At 42.2% G+C, this 27,926-nt stretch overlaps 2 protein-coding genes across 3 annotated transcripts; both read left to right on the forward strand.

Annotated features, from left to right (window-relative positions):
- The first annotated feature begins 70 nt into the window (after nt 1-70).
- LOC135512345 (5-beta-cholestane-3-alpha,7-alpha-diol 12-alpha-hydroxylase-like) lies at nt 71-2,626 on the forward strand. Its single transcript, XM_064934289.1, has one exon. It carries the CDS (start codon nt 187-189, stop codon nt 1,795-1,797), a length of 1,611 nt encoding a protein of 536 aa, XP_064790361.1. The 5' UTR covers nt 71-186; the 3' UTR covers nt 1,798-2,626.
- A 3,107-nt stretch (nt 2,627-5,733) lies between these two features.
- Nucleotides 5,734-26,377, forward strand: gjc2 (gap junction protein gamma 2). Of its 2 annotated transcripts, none has more exons than XM_064934302.1 (2): nt 5,734-6,482; nt 23,666-26,377. In XM_064934302.1, the coding sequence occupies exon 2, from the start codon at nt 23,686-23,688 to the stop codon at nt 24,949-24,951; it is 1,266 nt and encodes a 421-aa protein (XP_064790374.1). In that variant the 5' UTR covers nt 5,734-6,482; nt 23,666-23,685; the 3' UTR covers nt 24,952-26,377. The 2 variants fall into 2 exon arrangements, with proteins under 2 accessions (XP_064790374.1, XP_064790383.1); XM_064934311.1 differs by lacking the exon at nt 5,734-6,482 and adding an exon at nt 18,939-19,219.
- Nucleotides 26,378-27,926: the final 1,549 nt, after the last annotated feature.

A 27,926-nucleotide genomic window follows, 5' to 3' on the forward strand; every position in this document is an offset into this window, starting at 1 on the left:
ATGTTTACATTATATTCTTTCCAAAAGTTTAGAGATTTTTGGCTATGGTACTGAACATAGCTGAGTGTTGTAGAAGAAAGTAACTAAAACAGTCCAAAACACCAAATCTATAGTGGTTCCCTGAGTCTGTAAAAGTCATTTAGTAAACTAAGGGGACTCCTACAGTGCTTAGGGAAGGGGAGGAGCATGGCTTTCTTCAACACAAAGGAATTGAATCTGTGCTCCAGACTGGCTCAGAGAGAACAAAGAGGAAAGAACATGGGCTTTTTGCTTCCAATCCTTCTGGCTTTGCTAGCCTCTGTGCTGGGAGGCCTCTACTTCCTTGGGGCCTTCAGGCAGCGTCGACCCGGGGAACCCCCACTGGACCGGGGCCCAATCCCCTGGCTGGGCCACGTCCTGGAGTTCCGTAGGGACACTGCAATGTTTCTGGAGAGAATGAAGAGGAAGCATGGGGATATTTTCACCATACAGCTGGGAGGATTATATTTCACATTCCTCATGGACCCTCTGTCCTTCGGGACGGTCGTGAAGGAGGCTCGCGCCAAGCTGGACTTCACCAAATTCGCACAGCAGCTGGTGCAGAAAGTGTTTGGTTACAACTCCATGGAGAATGACCACAAGTTTCTGCAGATGTCCAGCAACAAGCACCTGATGGGGGATGGTTTGGTGGTAATGACACAGGCCATGATGAGCAACCTACAGAATCTAATGCTGCACAGTGTAGGGACAAAGCATGATAGAAATACGATCTGGAATGAGGATGGCCTGTTCAACTACAGCTACAATATTGTCTTCAGGGCAGGCTACCTGGCTTTGTTTGGTAACGAGACACCCAAATCCCCGGGGAGCTTAGAGAAAGCCAAAGAGGTCGACAGAGACGAGTCCCAGGAGCTCTTCCGTGAGTTTCGTAAGTACGACCAGCTCTTCCCCAATCTGGCCTACGGGGTCCTGCCTCCAGGGGAGAAGAGGGAGGCAGAGAGGCTGAAGAGGTTGTTCTGGAACATGCTGTCAGTGCAGAAGATGAAGACTAAGGATAACATCAGTGGCTGGGTGCGCGAGCAGCAGCAGTTGAGGGAAGAGCATGGCATGGAGGACTTCATGCAGAACAGATACATGTTCCTCCTCCTCTGGGCTTCCCAGGGGAACACCGGCCCTGCTGCCTTCTGGCTTCTCCTTTACCTCATGAAGCACCCTGAGGCCATGAAGGCTGTGCAGGGGGAGGTGGAGGAGGTGCTGAAGGAGACAGACCAGGAGGTGAAGCACGGTGGACCCCTCATTGACCTGACCCGGGACATGCTGCTGAAGACGCCCATTCTGGACAGCGCTGTGGAAGAGACCCTCCGCCTCATTGCTGCCCCTGTCCTCACCAGGGCCGTGCTCCAGGACATGTCCCTCAGGATGTCTGACGGAAATGAGTACCGCATCAGAGAGGGAGACAGGGTGGCCCTCTTCCCTTACACCGCTGTTCATATTGACCCAGAGGTCCACCCCGACCCACTCACCTTTAAATACGACCGCTTCCTGACCCCAGAGGGGGGTAAAAAAACTGATTTTTACAAAGGTGGGAAGAAGTTGAAGTACTACAACATGCCCTGGGGTGCTGGGATCACCATGTGCCCTGGGCGCTTCTTTGCCACCAACGAGCTGAAGCAGTTTGTCTTCCTCATGCTCACGTACTTTGACTTTGAGCTCAAGAACCCAGAGGAAAAGATACCTGATATTGACATAAAGCGCTGGGGCTTTGGGTCCATGCAGCCAACCAAAGACATCCAGTTTAGATACAGACTCAGGTTTTAAAACTGAGTGCCTGACATGAACCAGCCATTAACAACTTTGAATGTAAATGTCAATTTTCCGAGCTGTTAATTTGATGTTGATTATTATAAACTAGCTTGCGCCTAAACATGACTTTATCTAGAGTACATAGTACAGCAACAAGTGGTACAGTATTACAATACTGGATATAATTGTTGTGTTTATTAGAGGAGAAATCATCAACTTTGTCTCTCAAAAAAAATATCTTTAAGGATTTGTTTTGAGTCAGCTGGAAAGCAGACATTGCTAAATGGAAAGCTGACATGAGTAGAAAAAAATAAAGACTGTAAAGCTGGTTTACAGATAGTATTATAAATGCACAGATGATCACAACCAACTACATGTAGGAGTTGAGTTGACAATTATTTTAAAATGTGGGAAGAAGTGTACTAGATTGCAGGGGCCTACCCACTGGGGAGCCAGGCCGACACACTGAGGAGCCAGGCCGACCCACTGGGGAGCCAGGCCGACACACTGAGGAGCCAGGCCGACACACTGAGGAGCCAGGCCGACACACTGAGGTGCCAGGCCCAGCGAATCAGATTGTACATTAATAGGGTTCATAGCTTTCACCTGGATTCACCTGGTCGGTCAATATTATAGAAAGAGCAGATGTTCCTAATGTTTTGTACACTCAGTGTATGTCACAGTGCTTCTATGGCTATATACACCATGCCACTGTCTATTTAATTTCTTCATTTAGCAAACAAGACAGCACCATTGCTCTTTGAAAAACATTGTAATGATAAGCATTACATCTTTGTGTTTTTTTCCTCCTGTCATATGTAATAAAATATGCTTTTAAAGCCTTGATTGCCATACAAGTCTTATTGTGCACATGAAATGTGGCCTTGAATGTATTGGCAGAGGTGAAGCTAAGTGAGCAATGACCTGCGACTCTGGGAAACTGTGTCGATAAATACTATAGCCTAGCTCCCATAGATGTGCCCTGAGAAACGCTCAGGTGTACTGCGAAACCTGCCTCTAATGCATTGGTAGAGACTGTCTGGAGTTATTTGGGGTTGAAGCATCCCACAGATTCAACACATAGCTCCCCAACAGCTAAACTAGTAAGCTAGATATAAGGAATCTTTGTGAAATGCTAATCTTGCTAAGCTTACTGTGCACATAAAAGGGTGATGCATACTGCTACAAGTGTCCTAGGGCACCCAGTGGACACAAAGGGCAAATGTGGAAATCAGTCTAAGGTTACTAAAGTTGCTCTCATACTCAGGAAAAAAGTATTGGTTAATAAGGTTGTAGAGTATATTCTCACTTTAGTTTAACATTATGGCCTTCAACCATAATAATAAAATAAAAAACCTAGAAAACATCAAGCCCTAATTCAGATCGAATTCATTGTATTTCTGAAAATAGACCAATATTAGCCTGGGATGGCTTCTAACAGACCCCATAACAGACAAGTAATAGGGTTACTTGAATTAGGCTTCTTATTAATGCTGGGCAGCCCAACATGGCAGGGAAATATACCGAACTTCAGCCTCCATAGTGCTGCCTGCCTTGTGTTCAACAATATGGGCCATGATTCCTGAACACTGCATATAGTGTGATTGTACTGTAATGCCTGGGGCAAGATAATCATCAGTTCAAACAGAGAATATTTACTCCTGTTTTTTCATTGGCAATTTACAACTGAGCTCTGGGAACTAGGCCTGGTACTGAAGACCTGTTTACAACAGTAAACAGCTTGAATTTGTATTGTGCTAGCAATAATAATGCACAATATGATCATCTTTGAAGCTTGTTGTGCCCTTTGAAAGACACTGTCATTTATTCCAGTTTGATTACCTTCATTCTTGATAAATCCACACTATGACATTTTCAATAGTTGAATCTTTCTGACAGCCCTGTCTAAACCATGAGAGACAAAAAGGTTCCGTTGGTCTGTATTCTACCTTTGATAAGGCGTACATTTGATGTAATATTAACAAATTGTCTTATGGTCAAACTACATGATGTACTCTTATGTTAAGTTTATAATGTGCATTGATAATTACAGAAAATGTAGAAACTACATTGGAAAGAAAGAGGAAAAACTACTGTTCATATAATTGGAATAGGACTTTTTGGGTGTAAATGGGTGTAAATTCACCTTTTACGTTTGTCCACATTAATACATTATTTTGCTCTACATATTTAGAGAAAACTGTAGTGGTTACTCTCTCTGGTGGACAGCGAGCGAGTCGACTCTGGTTTCCGCCTCCCTCCACTCAGAGCCTACATGGACGACATTACAACATTGACCACCACTGTCCCATGCACCAGGAGACTGCTCAGAAAACTTGAGGAGAACATCAGCTGGGCCCGTATGAAAATTAAACCATCCAAGTCACGCAGCATCTCGATTGTGAAGGGAGTACTCTCTGACCTGAAATTCTTCATCGGAGATGACCAAATCCCAACAGTGTCTGAGCAGCCGGTAAAAAGCCTTGGAAGGTGGTATGATGCAAGCCTGAAGGACAAAGACCAGGTGCAACAGCTGTGCAAAGACATCAGTAGTAGCCTACAGTCCATCGACAACACCCAGCTACCTGGAAAGTTAAAGGCCTGGTGTCTGCAGTTTGGTCTCCTACCCCGGGTGTTGTGGCCCTTAGCACTGTATGAGGTTCCAATCTCAAAAGTGGAGAAGATGGAAAGAGGAGTCACAGGCTACTTAAAGAAGTGGCTCGGAGTTCCACGATGCCTTGCCACCATAGGCCTCTATGGAGATGGTGTCCTCAAGCTGCCCCTCACCAGTCTAACAGAGGAATTCAAGTGTGCAAAAACCAGGCTCCAGATAACACTGAATGAATCTCGAGACCCAGTGGTGAGCAACAACGCGCCGACCTTGGCAACTGGGCGCAAATGGAGGCTAGGAAAAGCAGTCCAGGAGGCAACAGCAGCCCTCAGACATGCTGACATTGTGGGTCATGTTCAGCAAGGGAGAGGAGGCCTTGGGCTAACTAGCCGTGCTGCTTGGAGTAAGGCCACTGCACCAGAGCGGCGGAAGATGGTAGTGCAGGAAGTACGCCATCAGGAGGAGGCTGCAATGAGGGCCAAGGCAGTCTCTCTTGCCAAACAGGGACAGTGGACTCGATGGGACAGTGTGGAGAAGAGGAAGATCAGCTGGAAGGATCTGTGGGCCATGGAAGCGAGGCGGTTGAGTTTTTCAATCAGAGCAACATATGACGTCCTTCCAACACCAGTTAATCTTCACCAATGGTATGGTGAAGATCCGGACTGTGCCCTCTGTTCCATGCCAGCCAACCTCAGGCACATTCTCACAGGGTATAAAACAAGCCTCACCCAAGGACGCTACACTTGGCGTCACAACCAAGTCCTTAAAAACCTTGCGTCCGCCCTGGAGGACAAGCGAGCTGCCACCAACTCCCTACCACCCACAGCAGCATCACACTCCTTACGGACAAACTTTGTCCGCGAAGGGGTTAAACCACCGAAGAGCGGCTCTACACCATTAGAGCGAGACCAGCTGCGCTTGGCCCGCGACTGGAAAATGCTAGCTGACATTGGCCGGCAACTTGTGTTTCCTCCGGAGATCGCAACCACCACCCTAAGACCTGACATGGTGCTCTGGTCCCGTTCACTCAATAAGGTCTTCATCATTGAGCTCACAGTACCCTGGGAAAACTCAGTAGATGAAGCTTATGAGCGAAAACATCTGCGCTATGCTGATCTAGCTGCCGAAGCACGGCATCATGGCTGGAACACAGAAGTCCGACCAGTGGAGGTGGGCTGCAGAGGTTTTGTGGCAACATCTACAACCAGACTGCTTAGAGACCTGGGAATTAAGGGCCAGAGCCAACGTTCGGCAATCAAAGCTGTATCAGAGGCGGCAGAAGGCAGCAGTCAGTGGCTCTGGATGAAGAGGAAAGACCCCAGCTGGGCCCCAAAGTGAGAGGGCCAGGAGGTATGCGGTCAACAATGCTTGACTCAGGGAGGAGGACGCCCCTGCCATGCGTAGTCCCATGGGATGTTGGCTATCAACAACAAGGCAACTCCTATGACTAATTGGGAATGGGACGCAAGCGTAGGATTGATCACCTTGTCGCTGGCCGCCTTTGGGGAGGGTGTATAGTGTGAAAGGCCGAAACACCCTAGGAACCAAAGGTACACTACTGACGATGCGCTCCCCAAATTTCACCACGCTCACTGTTCATTAACTCTTGGAAGTGCTTGCACAAAGGATAGTAACATCTCATCATGTGTTCTTGGAATCCATCTGAGTTGCTGCCATGAAACACACACATACACACACTGTTAGTTAAGTCACAAGGCTCTGTAGCTCTGGAGGTTCATAGCAGCATCAGTGACAACTTTCTGGGTGAATAAACAGCTGTAACAGAACAAGTCATCCTGGATGAAATAAACAAATAGTCGAACTACAGTAGTTGAGCAAGAGCACCACCAGTCATGGAGGCTACCGACTGACCAAGCCAGGGAACAATGGGGCCATTGGCAGGAATCCTGAGTGTCTTGCCTGTACTTGGTGGTGAGGGGTTTTGAAGAAAAATGAGCCATTGTCTCTCTCTCTCTCTCATCCTGTTTCCGAACCTCAGCAAAGCTGAGCAATGTCTCTGGAAGCCGTCCCAGGATGCTCCACTGTGAAGAATACTAGTCTGGTCAAACCTCGCTGGCCCCATGGAGAGGTAGGTGTGCCTTCATTATTGTTATCCATTTGTGATGCTCTTGTTTTACCTCAGGGGTCTTCTGATGTATTTTTAGGTAATGCTATGTACATATTCTAATTATGAGGGCACCAGGCAGATCAGGCAGCTGCCCTCTGGGCAGTGGTCACACCGGTACATTTTTGCATGTTATTTCCAAAGAAGCTTTCTTCGATTCTTATAGACCATATCATTTACAGTATTTACAATCAAAGGAGAAGTACACTGAGTGTTGTTACTGTTTCTGTATGTCAGTTACCTTCGAACTGCAGACTACAATCAATCAATGTTGCCTTGGAGGCTGCTCTGCAGGGTGGTCAAGAGCTGGCACAGCCATAACATCTGTTTTAAACCTAACCCTAACTTTATTCTTAACCACAATGCTAACTCTAATGCCTAAGACCAAAAAACACGTTTTTGTTTTCATGAATTTTTTACATATTGACAATTTTGACGTTGCAGCTGACCCATCTAGCGTAAACCACTCAAATCATTTTTTATTTGTCACATGCTTTGATGTCAGAAGGTGAATTCACCAATTTGTAAGTCGCTCTGGATAAGAGCGTCTGCTAAATGACTTAAATGTAAATGATGTAAATGTAAACAACAGCTGTAGACTAAAAGTGAAATGCTTACTTATGGGTCCTTCCCAACTATGCATTAAGGAATATGATTGTTATTTGTATACAGCACAGTGTGTATTCTCTTCCCTTTCTGTGAGTACATTAGAATAAATAGGATTTTTGTACCCTATCAAATTTAATAACCACCAATTCAATATTGGTAATTGAATGTCAATGAGTTTATATACCACGTATCTTCCTTGAGTTATTGTATTATCATTATTGCATTGTGTTATCATGTCTTTAATGGCCATGATTCCTGAACACTGCATACAGATAAATGGAGGATGACCTGATGTACCCTTTAACGGGCTGACGAACCAAGTCACCCTTTAACTCAGGTTGACATTTATTGCCAAGAGTCCTACCCTAGAGGCAGAACAAACTGTAATAACAAGATCATTTCTAAAAATATTATGCTGATTTCATTCAAAAACGTTACTTTGTATCAAAGTGTAATTGTCACGACTTCCATCGAAGTCGGCCCTTCTCCTTGTTCGGGTGGTGTTTGGCGGTTGACGTCACACGCTTTCTAGTCACTACCGATCCATTTTTCTGTTTTGTTTTGTTTTGTCTGATTATACACACACCTGTTTTACATTCCCTCATTACATTCCCTATTTAACCATCTGACAAACATTTCTGTTCTGTCTGTGATTGTTCATGTCGTTAGTGGTTGTGTTTGAGTTGTGTTGTATGTTCCTATTTGGAATTTTGCTTTATTCTTTGAGTAAACTCAGTTGGATTACTCTATACATGTGTCCTGCGCCTGACTCCGCTTTCACTCTGCACCCAATCGCTGACAGTAATAACAAGATCATTTCTAAAAAGATTATGCTGATTTCATTAAAAAAAAGTCACTTTTATCAAAATGTTATCAAAGGGACTTTTTTTGAATGAAATCAGCATAATCTTTTTAGAAATGCTCTTGTTCTTACAGTTTGTTCTGTCTCTAGGGTAGGACTCTTGGCAATAAATGTCAACCTGAGTTAAAGGGTGACTTGGTTCGTCAGCCCGTTAAAGGGTACATCAGGTCATCCTCCAGTTAACTGTTGGCACACTACAAAAGTGGATTAGCAACAAGGTCATTCACCTTGTCACCCTGAATCACACTTGAACCAGAAAGAAAGTTCAAATAAATGATTTTTCATTGTAATGAGACTACTATCCAAATACTTTTCAGCCGGACATTGCAGCTGTATTGGGGGTATTTCAATAATATCATGGTCCTGTTCAATGACTTCATTGATAGTTGGTATGTAATAAACATTATCAGTATGCCCAAACCCCTAGACATGTGCTGCGCGTTGGCAGTGTAATAGTTACTCAATGGCAATAAAATCTATTGAGATTCATATTTGTTATTCTGCTGGCATTCCTACAGTGACTATTGCATGTTACTAGGCTACCAGCCTTACTCAAAGTTTTACATGCGGTGTCATACTGGGGTGAAGATGATCAGTGTAGGCTCACCTCAAGCCAAACACCTGATGCCTTCTGTAAGTCTCAACCAACAAGTCATAAAATACCGATCCCATATTTAAAAAAAGGAATGGGCTGCTATACAAAGGGGTCATGCACCTACTTTCTTTTTTTTTTTTTTTTTTGGAGGGGGGGGCACTGATGGCCAAATGTGATATCTTTGAATTAATTATGCATAAAATATACAATACATTTTATATGCTCAGCTTACAAATGGGGAAAAAAGGTGGTTTCTGCTATGTAAGAACAAAGGAGGCTCTGACGGTGTGACAGATGCACCATAGGCTAAGCTATCAGATTCAACACATTATTGAAATATATCTAATATGTTACCCTGTCTGTTTGCATCCACTTCTGATGTAAATGTGTAATTAGTGAACATTTTTTTATTGTGTCCCATGAAACCCTACAGTGTTGCTACGGTCCTAGTAGAACAAAAGCTTGTCAATTCACTTACAAAGTAGGCTGGATCTGATTACCTAATTCTGACCACACTTTTACTGTAGCATTTGTTACAGGCTAGGCTAAGGATTGTGTAGTGATACAATAGAGAGCCTTTTGTCATATTGTTGGAGTGGCCTACGACCCTGAGACAGTGTGCACACACAACCATTCAGATACATGGATGCCACCTAGTGGTTTAAAACATCCACTGTCAAAACCAGATATGGTGGGGAAATTACATCCTGCTTACACACGTTTGTATAGAAATTACATTCTGTATCAGTAACAATGAATATGACCTCTTGCATTAAGAAATAAGATTGTTCTTTGTATACAGAAAGGGGCATATTCTATCCCTTCCTGTGAATACACAGTGTAAAGTGGCAGTTCCACTGATGTCAGAAGGTGAATTCACCAATTTGTAAGTCGCTCTGGATAAGAGCGTCTGCTAAATGACTTAAATGTAATGTAAATGTAAATACACCAGGATAAATAGGATTTTTGTACCCTATCAAATTTAATAACAAGCAATTCAATATTAGTAATGGGATGTCAATGAGTCTATACACAGCATATCTTCTTTGAGTTTATTTAGTTTCAGGTAAGACCCAGATGCAGACGACATCAAAGTAACAGTTTATTAATCAAACAGGGGCAGGCAAAAGGCAGGTCAAGGGCAGGCAGAGGTCAGTAATCCAGATAGGTGGGGCAAAGGTACAGGATGGCAGGCAGGCTCAGGGCAGGTAAAGGTCAGTAATCCAGATAGGTGGGGCAAAGGTACAGGATGGCAGGCAGGCTCAGGGCAGGTAAAGGTCAGTAATCCAGATAGGTGGGGCAAAGGTACAGGATGGCAGGCAGGCTCAGGGCAGGTAAAGGTCAGTAATCCAGATAGGTGGGGCAAAGGTACAGGATGGCAGGCAGGCTCAGGGCAGGTAAAGGTCAGTAATCCAGATAGGTGGGGCAAAGGTACAGGATGGCAGGCAGGCTCAGGGCAGGTAAAGGTCAGTAATCCAGAAAGGTGGGGCAAAGGTGCAGGCTGGCAGGCAAGCTCAGGGTCAGGGCAGGCAGAATGGTCAACACCGGGAAAACTAGGAAACAGGACCAATCGAGAGATAGTACTAGTCAAAACTTATCAAACATAGTCTACATAAAAACCACAAATCAGCACTAACGAGCTGACTTCAATACCTTGATCTCGTTATTACAGCGTTAGTCATGAAATATCACTTAGACGGTGGCAGGAGCAAGAGCCATAGATATGCAGTTCTGGTGTCAGCTATTGTTGCATGAGAAAACACTGCATCGCAAAGCTACAGCTAGGAAGTATTGGCTGATATGATATTAGGCCTGCAGTAGCATTGCCAGTGGCCGAAGTTCACTGAGTTACTGGTTCTGCCTCTTACACTGCAGGTTGTTAGAGTACTAAGAGTTTTGGTGGTGGTGTTTTACTGAGCATTTCTCTGCTACTGAAATCAAAATGACCCTGAATAGGTCTGCTACTCTTTGGGCCTGGCCTGGGTCCACCCCATGACACGGCAGTTATGACAAGGTAATGTCAAAGATTACGGACCTCCAGCAATCCAAAAATGGTTTCTAATTTGTTGCTTGGTTTGGTTTAAGGGGAAGTTGTGTAGAGTGATTCTTCTGGTGACCTGATAATCATGCAGTCTATTTTAGAGCACATCGATGAAATATATCAGGGATTATTGAAAGTCTGGACAATCTACTTTTTTCCCCACAAAATGTTTTCTTTATATTTTTTATATTTTTTTATATATAGACCAAAGTATCAGCTAACACACCATGTAAAGAAACAACCTCGTAATTATTTTTTTTCCTTCTTCATGAAATATAAAAAATGGATTTGTCAACTCTGTCAGACGCCATAAAAGGCTTTTCATTCTTAAATGCATGGTAAAACAAGTGTTTGAAACCTTGATTGTTTAATTCTAACATTAGATTATTCAAATATGAAATACGAATCTCCAAATGTTGTTTTTGTTTTATATATAATGTTATATAATGTTCCAGGTCTAATGTTGTTAGCATTTGGCATGTTCTTCTAGATTTAGAACATGTTTTACGGAGTTGACAAAAAGGGCACTTTCTAGATAGCAATTTAGTTTTTCCTCAGTTGCATTGACTCTAAAAACCGCAAAGGTTGTGATGTGTACCTTATGTCTCACATAAAGATGACTGATGGTCAGCTAGTAATGTTACAAACATCTCTAATCATCTAATCATTTATTCTAGACAGATCACATCTTTAATGTTGAGATTAAAAATGCAAAAATATTGCATGAAAATCTATTTAGACATCAGCAAGCATTTCTCTTGCTGCCTCATTGAAGCTAGAACGTCTCAGAATAAATTGACTGGTGCTTTCAACTCAGAACCCAGGTGAATGGACAATTGGGTGCTTTTCTGGCATTTTTCATGCAGTTTTTCATGAAGCAGCTTGGAGTGTGTTTTATACAATCAAGAGACATGGTCCGTACCAAGCAGACAGTATTAAGCACTTGTTAGAACATACAGTCAGGTCCATAAATATTTGGACATTGACCAAGTTATTATTATTTTAGCTGTCTACCACAGCATATTGGAATTTAAATGAAATAGTGCAGACTTTCAGCTTTAATTTGAGGGTATTTACATCCAAATCGGGTGAACGGTGTAGGAATTACAGCACATATATGTGGTCCCCCCCATTTTAAGGGACCAAAAGTAATTGGACAATTGGCTGCTCAGCTGTTCCATGGCCAGGTGTGTGTTATTCCCTCATTAGTTAATTTACAAGTAAGCAGAAAAAAGTCTAGAGTTGATTTCAAGGGTGGCAAAGAGCTGTCACTGCCAGTGAAGCAAGAAATTATTAGGTGGAAAAATCTTAACAAACCCATCAGAGAGATAGCAAAACATTAGGTGTGGCCAAATCAACTATTTGGTACATTCTTAAAAAGAAAGAACGCACTGGTGAGCTCAGGAACACCAAAAGGCCTGGAAGACCACAGAAAACAACTGTGGTGGATGACAGAAGAATTCTTTCCCTGGTGAAGACAAAACCCTTCACAACAGTTGACCAGATAAAGAACGCCCTCCAGGAGGTAGGCCTATCTGTGTCAAAGTCAACATTCAAGAGAAGACTTCATCAGAGTAAATACAGACGGTTTACCACAAGATGTAAACCATTGGTAAGCCTCAAACAGGAAGACCAGATTAGAGTTTGCCAAACATCTAAAAAATCCTGTTCAGTTCTGGAACAACATCCTATGGACAGATGAGACAAATATCAACTTGTACCAGAATAATGGGAAGAGAATAGTATGGGAAGGGAAGGAACTGCTCGCGATCTGAAGCTTACCACCTCATATGTGAAGCATGGTGGAGGTAGAGTTATGGCGTGGGCATGTGTGGCTGCCAATAGAACTGGTTCTCTTGTATTTGTTGTTGATGTGACTGCTAACAAAAGCAGCAGGATGAATTCTGAAGTGTTTAGGGTTATATTATCTGCTCAGATTCAGCCAAATGCTTCAAAATTCATTGGATGGCACTTCACAGTGCAGATGGACAACGACCCAGAGCACACTGCGAAAGCAACCCAATACTTTTTTAAGGCAAAGAAGTGGAATGTTCTGCAATGACCAAGTCAATCACCTGACCTGAATCCAATTGAGCATGCATTTCACTTACTGAAGGTAAAACTGAAAGCAAAACGCCCCAAGAACAAGCAGGACCTGAAGACAGCTGCAGTAAAGGCCTGGCAGAGAATCACCAGGGAAGAAACCCAGCAGTTGATGTCTATGGGTTCCAGACATCAGGCAGTCATTTACTGCAAAGGATTTGCAACCAAGTATAAAAACTCACAATTGAATGTATTAATATATAAGTTTGTACAATTACTTTTGAGCTCCTAAAATTGGGGGGACCACATAAAAGTGCTGTAATTTCTACACTAGTCACCCAATTTGGATGTAAGTATCCTCAAATTGCTCATCTTGATTGTTTCCTTTCAAATCCATTGTGGTGGCGTACAGAGAAATAATGAAATAATGATAATAATGACTCTAAATAGTTATGGACCTGACTGTATGTGGGTGAGGTAATACATGCTTTCTAGATACTACCTACCAAACGTGCAGAAAATAGGATTGGTGTAGCTCAGGTAATACTAATTACATTTTTGGGATCATCCATTAAATTAACAAACAAATCACTTTTAATCTGCAGAAACTGAATTTAAGACAGTCCTTAGGCTTACATCTCACTCACTCCAAGTGCAACATCTGCCTGAAAGATAGAGCACTGATACATCACTTCCTACTGACCCCAGAATAGACACAGCAGCATATGCTTTTCCACTATTTCTCTCAACTTGCATAAACATTAACGGGACATGGATGTCTGCTCATCATGTCAACCCTACAGGCAATGCCAGTCTTCAGGCAAGAGGTTCTGTCTCAATATACATTAGTACAGAATGTATGCACAGAGAAGACTTCATTCTTAGTGTGTTTATACTATCTGAACACAACACAACCAAAACCTCCAGTTAGATATTTAGCAGGCCCAATGTTCTATTGGAACATCTTTTTTGGCTGTAGTTGTAGAAATGTCCTCTTTGTCCGTGTTTGTTCTAAGAAATTGTATGGAGTTACAGCGTATGCATAGTTCTTACGTAATGATAAGCAAGGGTTTCATTGGAGGAAGAGTACTTCAACCATTCCAATTCATTCTCAAGTTGTTTGGTGCAGTCAAAGTTTACAGGCTATTTATGTTCTACATCAGATGTACATTATTCTATTATATAAATGTACAGCAAAATGTCAGGGATCTTGCGCAATATGTTACCACGTCCTACACAACTATATTGCAATGCCTTGTTGACTAAGAGTAGACATCCAAGCTCAGCTGAAGGAAGTTTTTCTGGGATAATGTTGGCATTCACCTCTAGGCTCTTTATCCCCAGTCGCTTCAGTGGACTGGAGCCTCCATCAAACTGGCACGGGACGCACAGAGCCAGGGGGTAGGATAGAATAGGCTTGGATAAAAAATGGAAAGAAAAGTGAACAAATGAGAGAAGACTGCCACCACTCTCAGGAAGCCTATAGGATATACCCCACTCTGCTCTGTGCTGCCTGGGAAGAGCAGTTGGATGGTGTGGGGGAAAGGAGAAGGGGGGGACAAGCACCGATAGAGTTGCATGCTTTTCTCTGGTGTCTTGTGTCACTCTTTTCTCTGGGGGGCCCCGTCCAAGTCACATGGCTGTGCTTGATCTGTTACATAAACACAGACCTCTTTGGCCCCCAGTCGGATCCCATTAACTTAGTTCTGCAGAGAGAAAAAACTCTCTGTGTCTGGGTGACATTGGCAAAGGGCTGAGGAGAGGAAAGCTGTCGAGATGTTCACTTCTTGTTGTCCTTGTTGTTGCATCATTTAAACTACACTGCAGACAGACAACATAACTCTCAATGACCTCCTGAAGGTGATAACTGATTGACATTGAGCATTAGGGTCTCACAAATACATTGTATATTTGTGCGCTTATCAAATGCTTGTGGAAAGGGTTGTTTGAACAGCATGCATCATTTTGTGCAGCAAAAGATGACACACTAAAATGAATCTGTTTGTCAACTCAACAAATCATTTTGTACTTTTATTTTGAGTAGATACAATTCTTGGATGGGATAGCCAACACAAACTTACATTTTCTGTCAGTTTACCATCACACCCTTAAAACCTCTTAAAGATCTGACCCTTTTTTTCACTCAGAACCTGAAGAAAGGATATACACATTCTTGATACCATTTTAAAGGAAACACTTTGACGTTAGTGGAAATGTGAAAAGAATGTTGGAGAATAACACATTAGATCTAGTAAGAGATAATACGAACAAAAAAAACATGTGTTTTCAAAAAAATGGTTCCGTTATCTTTGTAATGCAAGAGAAAGGTCATACATTAAGGTAGGATCCTGGGTGTAATTTAGATTTTGTCCACAAGATGGCAGCAGTGTGTTTCAGACTGATCCAATGAAGAATTACATCCCTACACAATATTTTGTATCAAGTCTGCCAGGAGTTTGCGCAAACGTGCCGAATTGGTCAATTTATACATTTTCAAGTACATAACTATACAGAACATACAAAAATGCTATAATAATACAAAAAATAAGTTTACACACTCCCAGGAATGTCATATATGATGGATCATTAGCTTGCCTACAGAAAATACACTAATTTTCACACATCTAGATGGCCGGGAGGGAGGAGTCAAAGACAGTAGTGGGGTCAAACTGTGGAACGCAGATCCTACATTTAAATATAAAATTGATTTTATCAAACAAATCTATGCTACATTTTATCTCTGGGACCCTCAGGATGACAAATCAGAGCAAGATTACTGAACGTAAGTACATTCATTTACCTTCAGAAGTGAATGTGTCAAACCAATTGCCGTAATAAAAGTGTTTCGTTGTTGTGCACCATACTCAAACAATAGCATTGTATTTTATTTCTGTAATAGCTACTGTAAATTGGAAACTGCAGATAAATTAACAATAATTTAAGCTTTCTGCCCATACAAGACATGTCCCGGAAATTTGGCTGTTGTATTCAATGTTTTCTAGTCAAATTATTGCATATTGAGCAACAACTGGTTTAGGGACACAGTAGAGGTTAAATTGAGTGGCATTTTTTCAATTGGAGTTTACATTAAATGCCGAGCTTGAACAGAAAGTTTCATACACTGTCTTAGTTATTAACCGAGTGAGCACCACTTAATATATAATGACTAACTTATAATAACCAGAACATATATATAAATAGGCTAGTTACTGGACCATCTGTGTCTTTTGGATGGCAGCAAGATTTTGGAGCTGTGCATGTGATCCGACTTGGAGAAGAAGCCACGTGATGGCCTGACTGTGTTGCTTCCCCCAGGGACAGCACAGCACATGGCTGGCTAGATGAACTCCCAATGCTCCAGTCATTCCAGCAGCATCCCCTTTTCTCCTCTAGATCTCCTCAGTCAGATTGGGGGAGGGAGGGATGTGTGGAGGATGGGATGTTTTGAAGCAAGGCCTCTGGAGGATGGGTCCTTCAGGCCCAGCTGGCTTGGTTTCAGAGCCAGCACCGCACTCTGTCCACTCACTCACACAGCCTCACGTCTCAACCACTAAAATGGCTAAGATTCTCTTCTTGAGCACTCTCACCCAGCTCTTCACTCGCTCACCCAGCTCTCCACTCTCTCAACCAGCTCACCACTCTCTCACCCAGCTCACCACTCCCTCACCCAGCTCTCCACACTCTCACCCAGTTCTCCACTCTCTCACCCAGCTCTCCACTCTGTCACCCAGCTCTCCACTCGCTCACCCAGCTCTCCACACTCTCACCCAGCTCTCTAATCTCTCACCCAGCTCTCCATACTCTCACAAAGATCTGGACACTCTCTACTCTCTCACCCAGCTCTCCACACTCTCACCCAACTCTGCACACTCTCACCCAGCTCTCCACACTCTCACAAAGCTCTCCACACTCTCACCCAGCTCTCTACTCTCTCACCCAACTCTCTACACTCTCACCCAGCTCTCCACACTCTCACAAAGCTCTCCACACAGCTCTCCACACTTTCACACAGCTCTCCACACTCTCACACAGCTCTCCACTCTCTCTTAAGTCGGATCACTTTTCACTGGACTCCCATATCATACTCTCATGCTTGAATTAAAAAAAAAACTATATTTCAAGTGGGCCTCTTTTGTCTTCTACTGTTCCTGCAAGCCAGGGGGGAGGCCAATGCCATCACATCAGATCAACTCCTTGAATAGCCTTCTCCTTGAAGTTTGCAGTTGTGTAAACATATGTTGGTCCCCTTAAGTGTGTGTACATTACTGTATTTATACATGGGATATTGCTTTTCAACAGGAAGTTCAAAAATAGCCAACGTTTGTCTTTAAGAACTGTTAAATAATTACTTTTTTTCTGAAAATACTTGTCCCCAGATGAAAAATATGACCAGTAACCCTAATCCTGCGTCCGAGGTTTCCAGTGATGTCTGAGCAGAAATAAAACATTGATGTGAAACATCAAATTACAGTTGATACAAATGACAAATCTGTTACCCACACACCCCAGTATACTAACGACAGAGATGGATAAGGCTTGCATCTGCTTTGTATCCAGATATACTTCATTTAATTATGATTATTGGCGTCATTGAGGTATCTTTCGGAGGAAGACTGTAAGTCACTACACAGCTATATGTTCATTGTAACACTGGCCAGATACATTTATTTTAACATTAGCCAGATACTGTTTTCTTTATACTGTTGTGCACCAAAGGTATTTGAGTTTAGCTCAAGGTCACTTACAGTATTAAATAGCATACAGTACAATGGCTAGCACATTGGGGAATGATTTTTCCAATTACAACGTATGTATATGAACTATGATTTCTCCTTGGATACAAATATTTCAGCCTGGACCTGAAAAGACTGGACGTAACATAATAAATGTAAATCTGGAACAATCAAATTATTCTCAAAAGTATGATATGTTGCATTTGATATGTTTACATAAGACAGAAGGTTACTTAAGCCCAAAAAATGTATACATACCATATAAAGTGTAACATATCATGATAAAGGGAGGGAGACAGATTTAGGTTTACTATATTAGGTCTACCCCAGAGTCCAGGTTGAATAGTTATGAAGTAGGGATATAGAATATGGGCAGAGAACAATACAATATGAATAAGGCATGGTTTGCTTCCACTGTACACATAGATGCTATTTTAGTCATGTGAAAAAAGCTGGCACATGCACTATTTAACATTGTGTGCTATTGCGTTCCAGTTCTACGGCCTGACAAAAAGCCTTGAGTGTAAACACCATGTCGGAAAAGACGCGGTGCGTAGGGCAGAGTGGGACCTGTCCACCAGTCCCATCTTTGGCCATCCGCCTGGATGGAACGTCTAAATATTTGGACATCTGATATGACTGAGCGTACCTGTTGGATACATTCAAACGAATCTGGTGTAAGGCAATGTGGTTTTTATCTCTGGGTGGCACTTTGGAGAGTGGATATCCCAGCAGGCTCTCCCTCTCACTCTCTCTCTCTTTCTCCATTGTTGATTGTTACAATTGAGGACACCTGTTATAATTATGACATATAAGTAGAAGTACAGTTGTTCCGTGTGTGTGTGTGTGTGTGTGTGTGTGTGAATGAGAGAGAGAGTGAGAGCACTCACACGCATGACTAGCCATATGCCAACTACTGTGAAGATGCGGCTACTTTACACATTTTCAAGGCAAGCTATAACATACAGAACTATAGCTGTACAGGTAGCCTAGGTATGGGGAGGTGAGGAGAGGCAGTTGTGTGGAGATAACCATGTGTTGCTGAGATCAGAGAAGTGGCAGAGAGATGGAGAGCTGTCATGTGTGTTACTTACTGAGTGTAGAGGTATAGGGGGTGGGTGTTGAGCAATGTTGAGCTATAGGGGGTTTGTGTTGAGCAGTGTTGAGCTATAGGGGCTGGGTATTGAGCAATGTTGAGCTATAGGGGCTGGGTATTGAGCAGTGTTGAGCCTTAGGGGCTGGGTATTGAGCATTGTTGAGCTATAGGGGCTGGGTATTGAGCAATGTTGAGCTATAGGGGGTGGGTGGGGAAGAAAAGGGTGGGGGTATTGCCACTAACAAGCCTCCCTCAGCTGGGTGGGTGTTCATTTCAAACTGCAGTCAGATGTCCTTAAGTTTGACCCTTCTGATGAGGGTCACTTGCCAGGGGAGGGAGGGAGAGATTTTTTTCTTCTCTTTTTTATACTTCCTTCTTGGGCAGAAGGCTGGCGTAATAGAAACCAGACACGAGTCAGAATGTGAGGCATTCAGAGGAGAAAGAGTTCAGTTCCGTCCTCACTCAGTGGATAAACAGAAAAGAGAGGGGATAGACAGAAAATGCTGTAATAACATATAGTCTTATGATGTTTGTTGTTTTTACTATGTGGGGAAGCTAATGTTGTTGTTAGCTAGTGGGGGTCACGGCATCAGATCAGGATCAGGATGGATCCTCCATGCCATTGCTGTTGTGGAGACTCTGCACAGGAGCTCTAGAGATGGCCGTGGAAATGTGGACAAAGTTATGTTTGAACAGAGCGTGCGGTGCAACTTCTTTTCCAGGTGGGTTTTCTCAGTTCTCCGTCAAAATTATCTCCAAACCCTAGGATGCCTATCTCTGCAGAGTTACCATATTTTCTACAGTCATACTGCAGGTGTTGTATTTGGGAAATAGAAAGCTGATTTCAACCCATAAAGAACTTGTCTCTGATTGTTAATGATTGAAATTGAATTATAGTTATTTTTTATAGACTGAAAATGCAATATGAAATTCCAAGAACTGTGTCTGGGTAAAAATTCTAAATGCAAAAGTAGAATGTAAAATAAAACTGTTATGCCAGGTGTACCACCGTTTTAAATCCACAGGGTAAAAGTATAGCTTAGAAATAACATTGAGATAAGTGTCTATTAGAAATACTCAAGGGTTTTGTTCCATATGCTCAACTAGGGCTGAAAATTGCCAGGGACCTCACCATGCAATATTATTATGATACTTAGGTGCCGATACGATGTGTATTGCGATTCTCACGATTCTATATGTATTGCAATTCGATGCTGTGATTTTATTGCGATTCGATGTTTCAAACATATTGCTCACCATGTGTCTTCTGCAGAGGGACAAGACAGAGCCATGAGAACAAGTTTTGATCAGTCAGGGAAATAAAAGTGCTGAAAAGAATTGGCTCACTATTTAATAATAAGATTGAGAACAATCTATAAAGGGAAACAGGTAGCCTAGTAATTAATTAAGAGCTTTGGGCCAGTAACTGAAAGGTCACTGGTTCAAATCCTGAGACAACTCGACGAAAAAGTCTGACGATGTGCCCTTGAGCAAGGCACTTATCCCTAATTGATCCTGTAAGTCGCTCTGGATAAGAGCATCTGCTAAATGACTAAAATGTAAATGAAGGAAAAATACTGGAGTTTTGCTACAGCCAACTAGCACAAAAATTATATTGCGATATTGTCAAAAAAGATACATCGTCAAAAATATTCCTATACGTAAATTTATCAATCCTTTCCGTCATCACTATGCTCATCACTTTAAAGCCCAGTATGCCTCCTCGCTCTGACAACAATTTAATCTCAAACATCTGCATCCTTTAGTCCCGCTGTGTAAAACGTATTTTGCAGCAAAAAAAAAAGTAGTTCAACTTGACATACACCTCTGACCAGGGGCACAACTTTCAGTGGGGACGGGGTGACACCCATCCCTCCCAGTTTTATCATTGGAGTGTGATACAAAAGTTGGCAAGGTGTGCTTTAGGACCATGCGGACGCCTCCGAGCTGTCGGGTAGGCTGTTAGAGAGTTTATCTAACTGGATATTTTTTTTGCATCTGATACCAAGTTATTTGCAATTCTATATCATGAATATTCTCCCAGGCAGCTACAACCTCAACATTTGTTCATTTCTAATATTGGTGGTTCCCAGTTGGAGAGACAGATGGTGATGCAACCTGTGCAATAATGGGGATAGAGATTAAATCCAGAGAAGAAATTCCACGCAATTACAGCAACATGTGCTACTGCAACTTGTTTACACCAGACTTGTAAATGCTTGTTCTACAGTTGTAAGATATTGAGGTATAGTTCTTGTTATTGTTTTCTCCTTATACAGATTTGTGCGATTTGGAATATATTTGACGTGTTCAAAATATTGGTTTAGATCATGTTCAATGATGAATAAAAGTGATAAACTACAACTTTTCATTAGTTATTCATAATAGGACACAGGTCAACGGTCAAGGTCAAGATCTTGAGGGCAAGTCAAGTTGCACTCCTCAGGTGCGATTGCCTTCAATGGGAGAACAAGGCTGGGGTCAATTCAAATTGTAGGCAGTCAGTTCAGGAAGTAAACTTAACTAAAAATGTATCTATTTTCAATAACTTCTCAATAAACTGAGGAGTAGAAGCTATTAATTTCAAAGATCCCCCCCCCCAAAAAAATGTATACATTAAAATCACTTTCTGAATTGACTGCCTCCAATTCTTATTGACCTCAGCCCTATGGAAGCCCAAAGCATATGAGAGCATCTTTTTGGTCATATCACTCTGTTGTTTTTTCCTTCAGCTAAATCCAGATAATGAAATCGATATTTACAAGATTAATTTATATTAGGAAAGGGAATAAAATAAGTTATGCCTACAATTACAACTCACAGATAAAGATAGTAATTGCGTTCATTAATACAGCATTCTCAAATCATGATTTTTTCAATACTTTGTTAAGACATGTTGTTTACAGAAAGTAAATATTGTTATTCCCCAAAGGCTCTGTTAGCAGACTTGTGAGCATGAATTGCTTTCTTGCATGGGTAACTTGCTCTTTCTGACATGAAGCATGGTATATACAGTACGTGTTAGAGACCCCACAATAAAACATTACAATATCACACAGCGGAAGAGTAGTGTTAACAAGCTACAAAAAACATATTCCCTTTTCAAGTTCAACTGTATGAAATACCAACTGAATAAATAATGTTGCAAACTACCAACAAACCACTGAATTGCTGTATACAGTTCCACCTCTAAAGCAAGCCCTAATTGGGGCACTATTCATAATAAAGCCAAGCCATAATCCTCGATTGGGCTTCAGTTAAACAAACCTGCCTTACCTCAAGATCTAGGCAGTGACGTACTTTAGTGAAGTGTAATTTTACGAATACGGTTTACTAACTTATTACACTAGGTAAGGGTTTCAAATAAGGGTTCACCCACCTATTTTTTACACCCCTGGTCCTGGGGCAGATGAAGAGTTACCCACAGTAGCTGCCATCTGTGGCCTGGCCATGTGGTGCTAGCTGATCCTCCCTCCCTCCTCAGTGTGAGACTGAAGCAGCAGCACTGGGTCTGGAGGGCAGGCCTCGTGGCAGCTAGACAGATGAACAAGCCTCTCCTGTTCACTGTGTTCACTCAAATGGCAGCGAAGGGAGATCAGGGGAGATGGCACGTCCCACGCCAGGGAAAACAGTACTGCTATACAGTCATGATACTATCAACTCACAAAGCGGGCAGTCGGCTTGCTCTGTGTGTGAGGGGAGTAGTAACACTAGTGGGACAACATCCTGGGGTATAGATGGTTTACTTTTGACTTCTAGAATTTGAATTTGTATTAGGATTCCATTAACTAACGCCATGGCGTCAGCTAGTCTTCATGGTGTCCATAGAACTTAAAAGAGATTGCAAAAAATTACATTTACATTAAGACATTACAAACATTTAACAGGTAGACAGACGTCTCTAGACTAAGATTCAACAGCCGATCTGAGAGACCCAGGTCAACATTCAAGGGAACCTATAGGGATTCTCTCTCAGAATACCGAGACCAGCACACAGAGACACCTCCACATATGTGTTCTCTCTCTCCTCCTCCATATGCCTCCTATCTTCATATCACCCAGCTGCATCACTCAGTACACTCCGTTAACCTGGGGAGAATTAATCTAGTTATCCCTTCATTCAGCCATCAGAAGCTGCATCATTAAATAATATGAGAATAGTAGAAGCTTTTGAGTAATCTTTACAATAAGTTAGGTACCCCTCACTATGTATGTATATGTTTGACTAGTCTAAGTTATAGCCTATGCAATGGATTACAATTTAAATGAATTTTATATCATTGTCAGACTGGTAGGAATTTGTGTGATATGTCATAAAACATTTGTGTGTTTTTAGCTAAATTGAATTGATCATTAACATTATTTAAAAAATAATCACTTCAATAGTTTTATGTGTGTTTAATAATTATAGTCTATAAGAAAGGACATACAAGAAAGCCAAATTAGGACATAGTTTTTTTGCACATGGAAGTGAGTGGGAACAGTCTATTAATCATTTGATTAATTTCAAACGGGGCCCAGGGATTATCTTCATAGTTGTTGCTTTTAATTAACATTAGTCTGTTGTGTTGTGTCCCTCTGAGGTCTTGCATGTCCAACGCCTTGGTTGACACTGTAGTGTGAATTTAATTGGATTATCTTGACTGCTGATGGGCTGAGGATCATTAAATGCCTCAGCTTGCCTTACCAAGCAACTTTGGCATCATATACTATTTATTATAGCAAAAGTTGTGTGAAAATATATAATTTTAATGCATTTATTTTGTCTTCGTGTTGGGATTATCTCAATATCAAATCATTTCTGGGTAACCATGAATGACCTTACTATGATTGTTTTCAATTAAAATGCTTAAAAAGAAACAACAATAGTTTCTTTGCAAAGAGCAATTTCTCGAGCAGAATTTTGATAGGACTGTCAGAGTGGAGTGAGTGGGGAGGGGAAAACCAAAAACTAGTTGTTATTGGCAGAGAGCTTTGGAACCCTCTTTCTTATTGGTCTGCTATCTAATTGACCGCCTGTTGACTTAACAGTATTATTCCAACTTCATAGTGTGAAAACATGTATAAAACACAAAAAAAATCACATTTTTGACTGCACTGGGCCTTTAAAAGAAAAGCAAAAGTTTTAATGAACCAAACCCCTAATTATACTTATTCTGTGTTCCCAGATTCTAGTTGAAAAGCCTCTATGACCACCATGAGCTGGAGCTTTCTAACTCGTCTTCTGGAAGAGATCCACAACCATTCCACCTTTGTGGGGAAAGTGTGGCTCACAGTACTCATCATATTCCGTATTGTGCTGACTGCCGTGGGGGGCGAGTCCATCTACTCGGACGAGCAGACCAAGTTTACCTGCAACACCAAGCAGCCCGGCTGTGACAACGTGTGCTATGATGCCTTCGCTCCACTTTCGCATGTTCGCTTCTGGGTCTTCCAGATCATCATGATCTCCACCCCCTCTGTCATGTACCTGGGCTATGCCATACACAAGATAGCCCGCGCTTCCGAGGTGGAGCGCCGGAAGTTCCACCGCCGGAAGAAGCCCATTCAGGCCCACAGGTGGAGGGAGAGCCACCCGCTTGAGGAGGTGTTGGAGAATGAGGACGATGATGCAGAGCCCATGATCTACCAGGAGGACGTGGTGGAAGTCCAGGAGGTCAAGCTGGAGCCGGCCAAGCCGCAGAAACATGACGGCCGCCGGCGGATCATGCAAGAGGGCCTGATGAGGATCTACGTTCTGCAGCTTCTGTCCCGGGCTGTATTTGAGATTGGCTTCCTGGTGGGCCAGTATCTTCTCTATGGCTTCCATGTTAATCCGTTCTATGTGTGCAATAAGGTGCCCTGTCCCCACAAGGTAGACTGCTTCATCTCTCGGCCCACAGAGAAGACCATATTCTTGCTCATCATGTACGTGGTCAGCTGCCTCTGCCTGCTCCTTAATGTTTGCGAGATGTTCCACTTGGGTATCGGAAAGTTCCGGGACACTCTCCGCAAGAGGAGGAACCAGGGGGGGCGACGGACATCGTACAGCTACCCGTACTCCCGTAACATCCCCACCTCTCCCCCCATGTACAACCTGGTCATGAAGTCAGACAAGCCCAACAGGATCATCCCCAACAGTCTTATCATCCACCATGAGAAGAACATGGCCAACAATGCCCTGGAACATCACCAAGAGTGCACCAGTCCAGACGAGAACATCCCCTCAGACCTGGCCAGCCTGCACCGCCACTTACGGGTGGCCCAAGAGCAGCTTGACATGGCTTTCCAGACCTACAATACTAACAAGAACCAGCCAACCTCCAGGACAAGTAGTCCAGTGTCTGGGGGCACCATGGCAGAGCAGAACAGGGTCAACACAGCCCAGGAGAACCAAGGAGCCAGGCCGAAATCAGCCACTACAGAGAAAGCTGCGACCATTGTAAAGAACGGAAAGACTTCTGTGTGGATTTAAGAATGATTAACTTCACGTGGTACAGTAATCATACTGAAAAGCCATTTTTCAATTTCCAGGACCATATTCTGTGGATACTGGAAGATGTGTGAGATGAGACAAGGTATTAAAGGCTTTGGTGCATGAATCGATTGCACTGCCTGAATACACTGTAAAAAGTACAATTTCATTCAACATATAATTGTAAGGCAACCAGCTGCAATAGGATTGTGAGTTTGCTAAACAACATTTTCACACACAACCGTTTTGTTGTGAGTTTGCTCAACAACATGTTTGTTGAGCAAACTCACAATCCTACTGTACGTTGAATCAACATCTTTTTTCTTTTTACAGAATAGATTTAACTTTTGTCACCAGCAGAAACCAGCAGTGTGACATGTCGGATCAGGAGCACACAAAATAGGCACATTGTGACCTCAGAACAATAGTAAACACATTTTTTTAAACAAACAAACAAACAAACAAATACAGTAGTATGGATCCTATTATTAGTATGTTATTGTGTGCTTTAAATGCCATAGCCATTTAAAGCCATAGCCTGAACATAATTCATATCTGCATATGTCAAACTTTTGTAATTTAATGCGATATAAAATAAACCATGCTGGCAATATAATTTTATCCTAGCTATTGAACTGGATTCATTTGAAAAAATATATTTATAATGGTTTTAACTATAACAATTGTGGCCTCGTTAGCCTAGTTAAAAGCAATGCAGTGGTAAGCACTGTTTAATGGTACTATGCTTGAATCATGATGTTTGAAAAATGAACGGTCAACCAAATGTGAAGATTTTTGTTGTTGTTGAGAAATTCAGAACTGTTCAGATTTGCACTTGTAACTTTTTAACTCATTTTGAGTTGTATTATGACATTTAGAGAAATGATGCATGAATAATTTATTTGTTTAAGAAATTTTGGATGTAGTTAGTATAGGTTTTGTTGAAAGAAGAGATGTGACATGTTATGGAACAAATGGTGTTCCAACAGCAGCAAAGATTTGAGCTACACTGTTCTCCATAAAGTCATATTTTAATTCACTCCACTTCTTAAAGTTTTGTCACGTTAGACATTGTCGGAATAAATTAGTTAAAGAAGAAAAAGGTAAGTTGTTGTATTGAAAACTTACCGTAAACCAATTTCTGATCATTTCTGATGTTCTTGTGGGGCATATAATGCATGCTTTTACTTTAAAACATTGCTACATTTTTACACATATGACATATAAAATACAATGTATATAGTCAAAAATCTATCCCCATAAAGTTGACTCCATATTTTCCTATATTTAGGAATTTGTCTTGAATCAAGTAGTTTTCTGCATTGTTTTCATAGTAGATACATAATTCTGCCTTTAGCATTATTATACTCCAGTCCAAAGTGCCTCAAACAGTTAAGATTGTGCTTGTGTTTAATAAAAAAATAAATAAACCTAGATTATGTGTGTCTCTAATTATATGTAATTGTATATTGTATATTGTATGTGAAAGGGGATACCTAGTCAAATATAATGTTATTTGTCACATGCGCTGAATACAACATTTTACCTTACAGTGAAATGTTTACTTCCAAACCCTTAACCAACAATGCTTTAAGAAGTTAAGAAGAAAAACATGTTAAGTAAAAAATGTATAAGTAAAAAATTGAAAATAAAAGTAACAAATAATTAAATAGCAGCAGTAAAATAAACAATAGCGAAGTTATATACGGGGTACCGGTACGGAGTCAATGTGCAGGGGCACCAGTTAGTCGAGGTAATTGCGGTAATATGTACATGTATGTAACAGTATAACTTTAGACCGTCCCCTCGCCCATACCCGGGTGCGAACCAGGGACCCTCTGCACACATCAATAACAGACACCCACGAAGCATCATTACCCATCGCTCCACAAAAGCCACAGCCCTTGCAGAGCAAGGGGAACTACTACTTCAAGGTCTCAGAGCAAGTGACGTCACCGATTGAAACGCTATTTAGCGTGCACCGCTAACTAAGCTAGCCGTTTCACATCCGTTACACTCACCCCCCTTTTGACCTTCCTCCTTTTTCCGCAGCAACTAGTGATCCGGGTCAACAGCGTCAATGTAACAGTATAACTTTAGACCATCCCCCCTCGCCCATACCCGGGCGCGAACCAGGGACCCTCTACACACATCAACAACAGTCACCCACGAAGCATCGTTAACCATTGCTCCACAAAAGCCAACGCCCTTGCAGAGCAAGGGGAACTACTACTTCAAGGTCTCAGAGCAAGTGACGTCACATATTGAAACGCTGTTTAGCGCACCGCTAACTAAGCTAGCCGTTTCACATCCGTTACATGTAGGTAAAGTTAGGTACATGTAGGTAAAATGACCATGCATAGATAATAAACAGAGAGTAAATAATAAATGGAGAAGAGTAGCAGCTTAAAAGAGGGGTCAGGTTAGCCCTTTGATTAGCTGTTCAGGAGTCTTATGGCTTGGGGGTAGAAGCTGTTAAGAAGCCTTTTGGACCTAGATTTGGCGCTCCAGTACCGCTTGCCCTGCGGTAGCAGAGAGAACAGTCTATGACTAGGGTGACTGGAGGCTTTAACAATTTTTAGGGCCTTCCTCTGACACCGCCTGGTATAGAGGTCCTGGATGGCAGGAACCTTGGCCCCAGTGATGTACTGGGCCGTTCGCACTACCCTCTGTAGTGCCTTGCGGTCGGAGACCGAGCAGTTGCCATACCAGGCAGTGATGCAAGCAGTCAGGATGCTCTCGATGGTGCAGCTGTAGAACCTTTTGAGGATCTGAGGATCCCATGCCAAATCTTTTCAGTCTCCTGAGAGGTAATGTGTGTTTGGACCATGATAGTTTGTTGGTGATGTGGACACCAAGGAATTTGAAGTTCTCAACCTGCTCCACTGCAGCCCCGTCAATGAGAATGGGGGCGTGCTCGGTCCTCCCTTTCCTGTGGTCAGTTGCACAGAAACAATGTTGGCAAGTCAAGTTCA

This window comes from Oncorhynchus masou, chromosome 3 (genome assembly GCF_036934945.1).
Source record: "Oncorhynchus masou masou isolate Uvic2021 chromosome 3, UVic_Omas_1.1, whole genome shotgun sequence".
Taxonomy (NCBI): domain Eukaryota; kingdom Metazoa; phylum Chordata; class Actinopteri; order Salmoniformes; family Salmonidae; genus Oncorhynchus; species Oncorhynchus masou.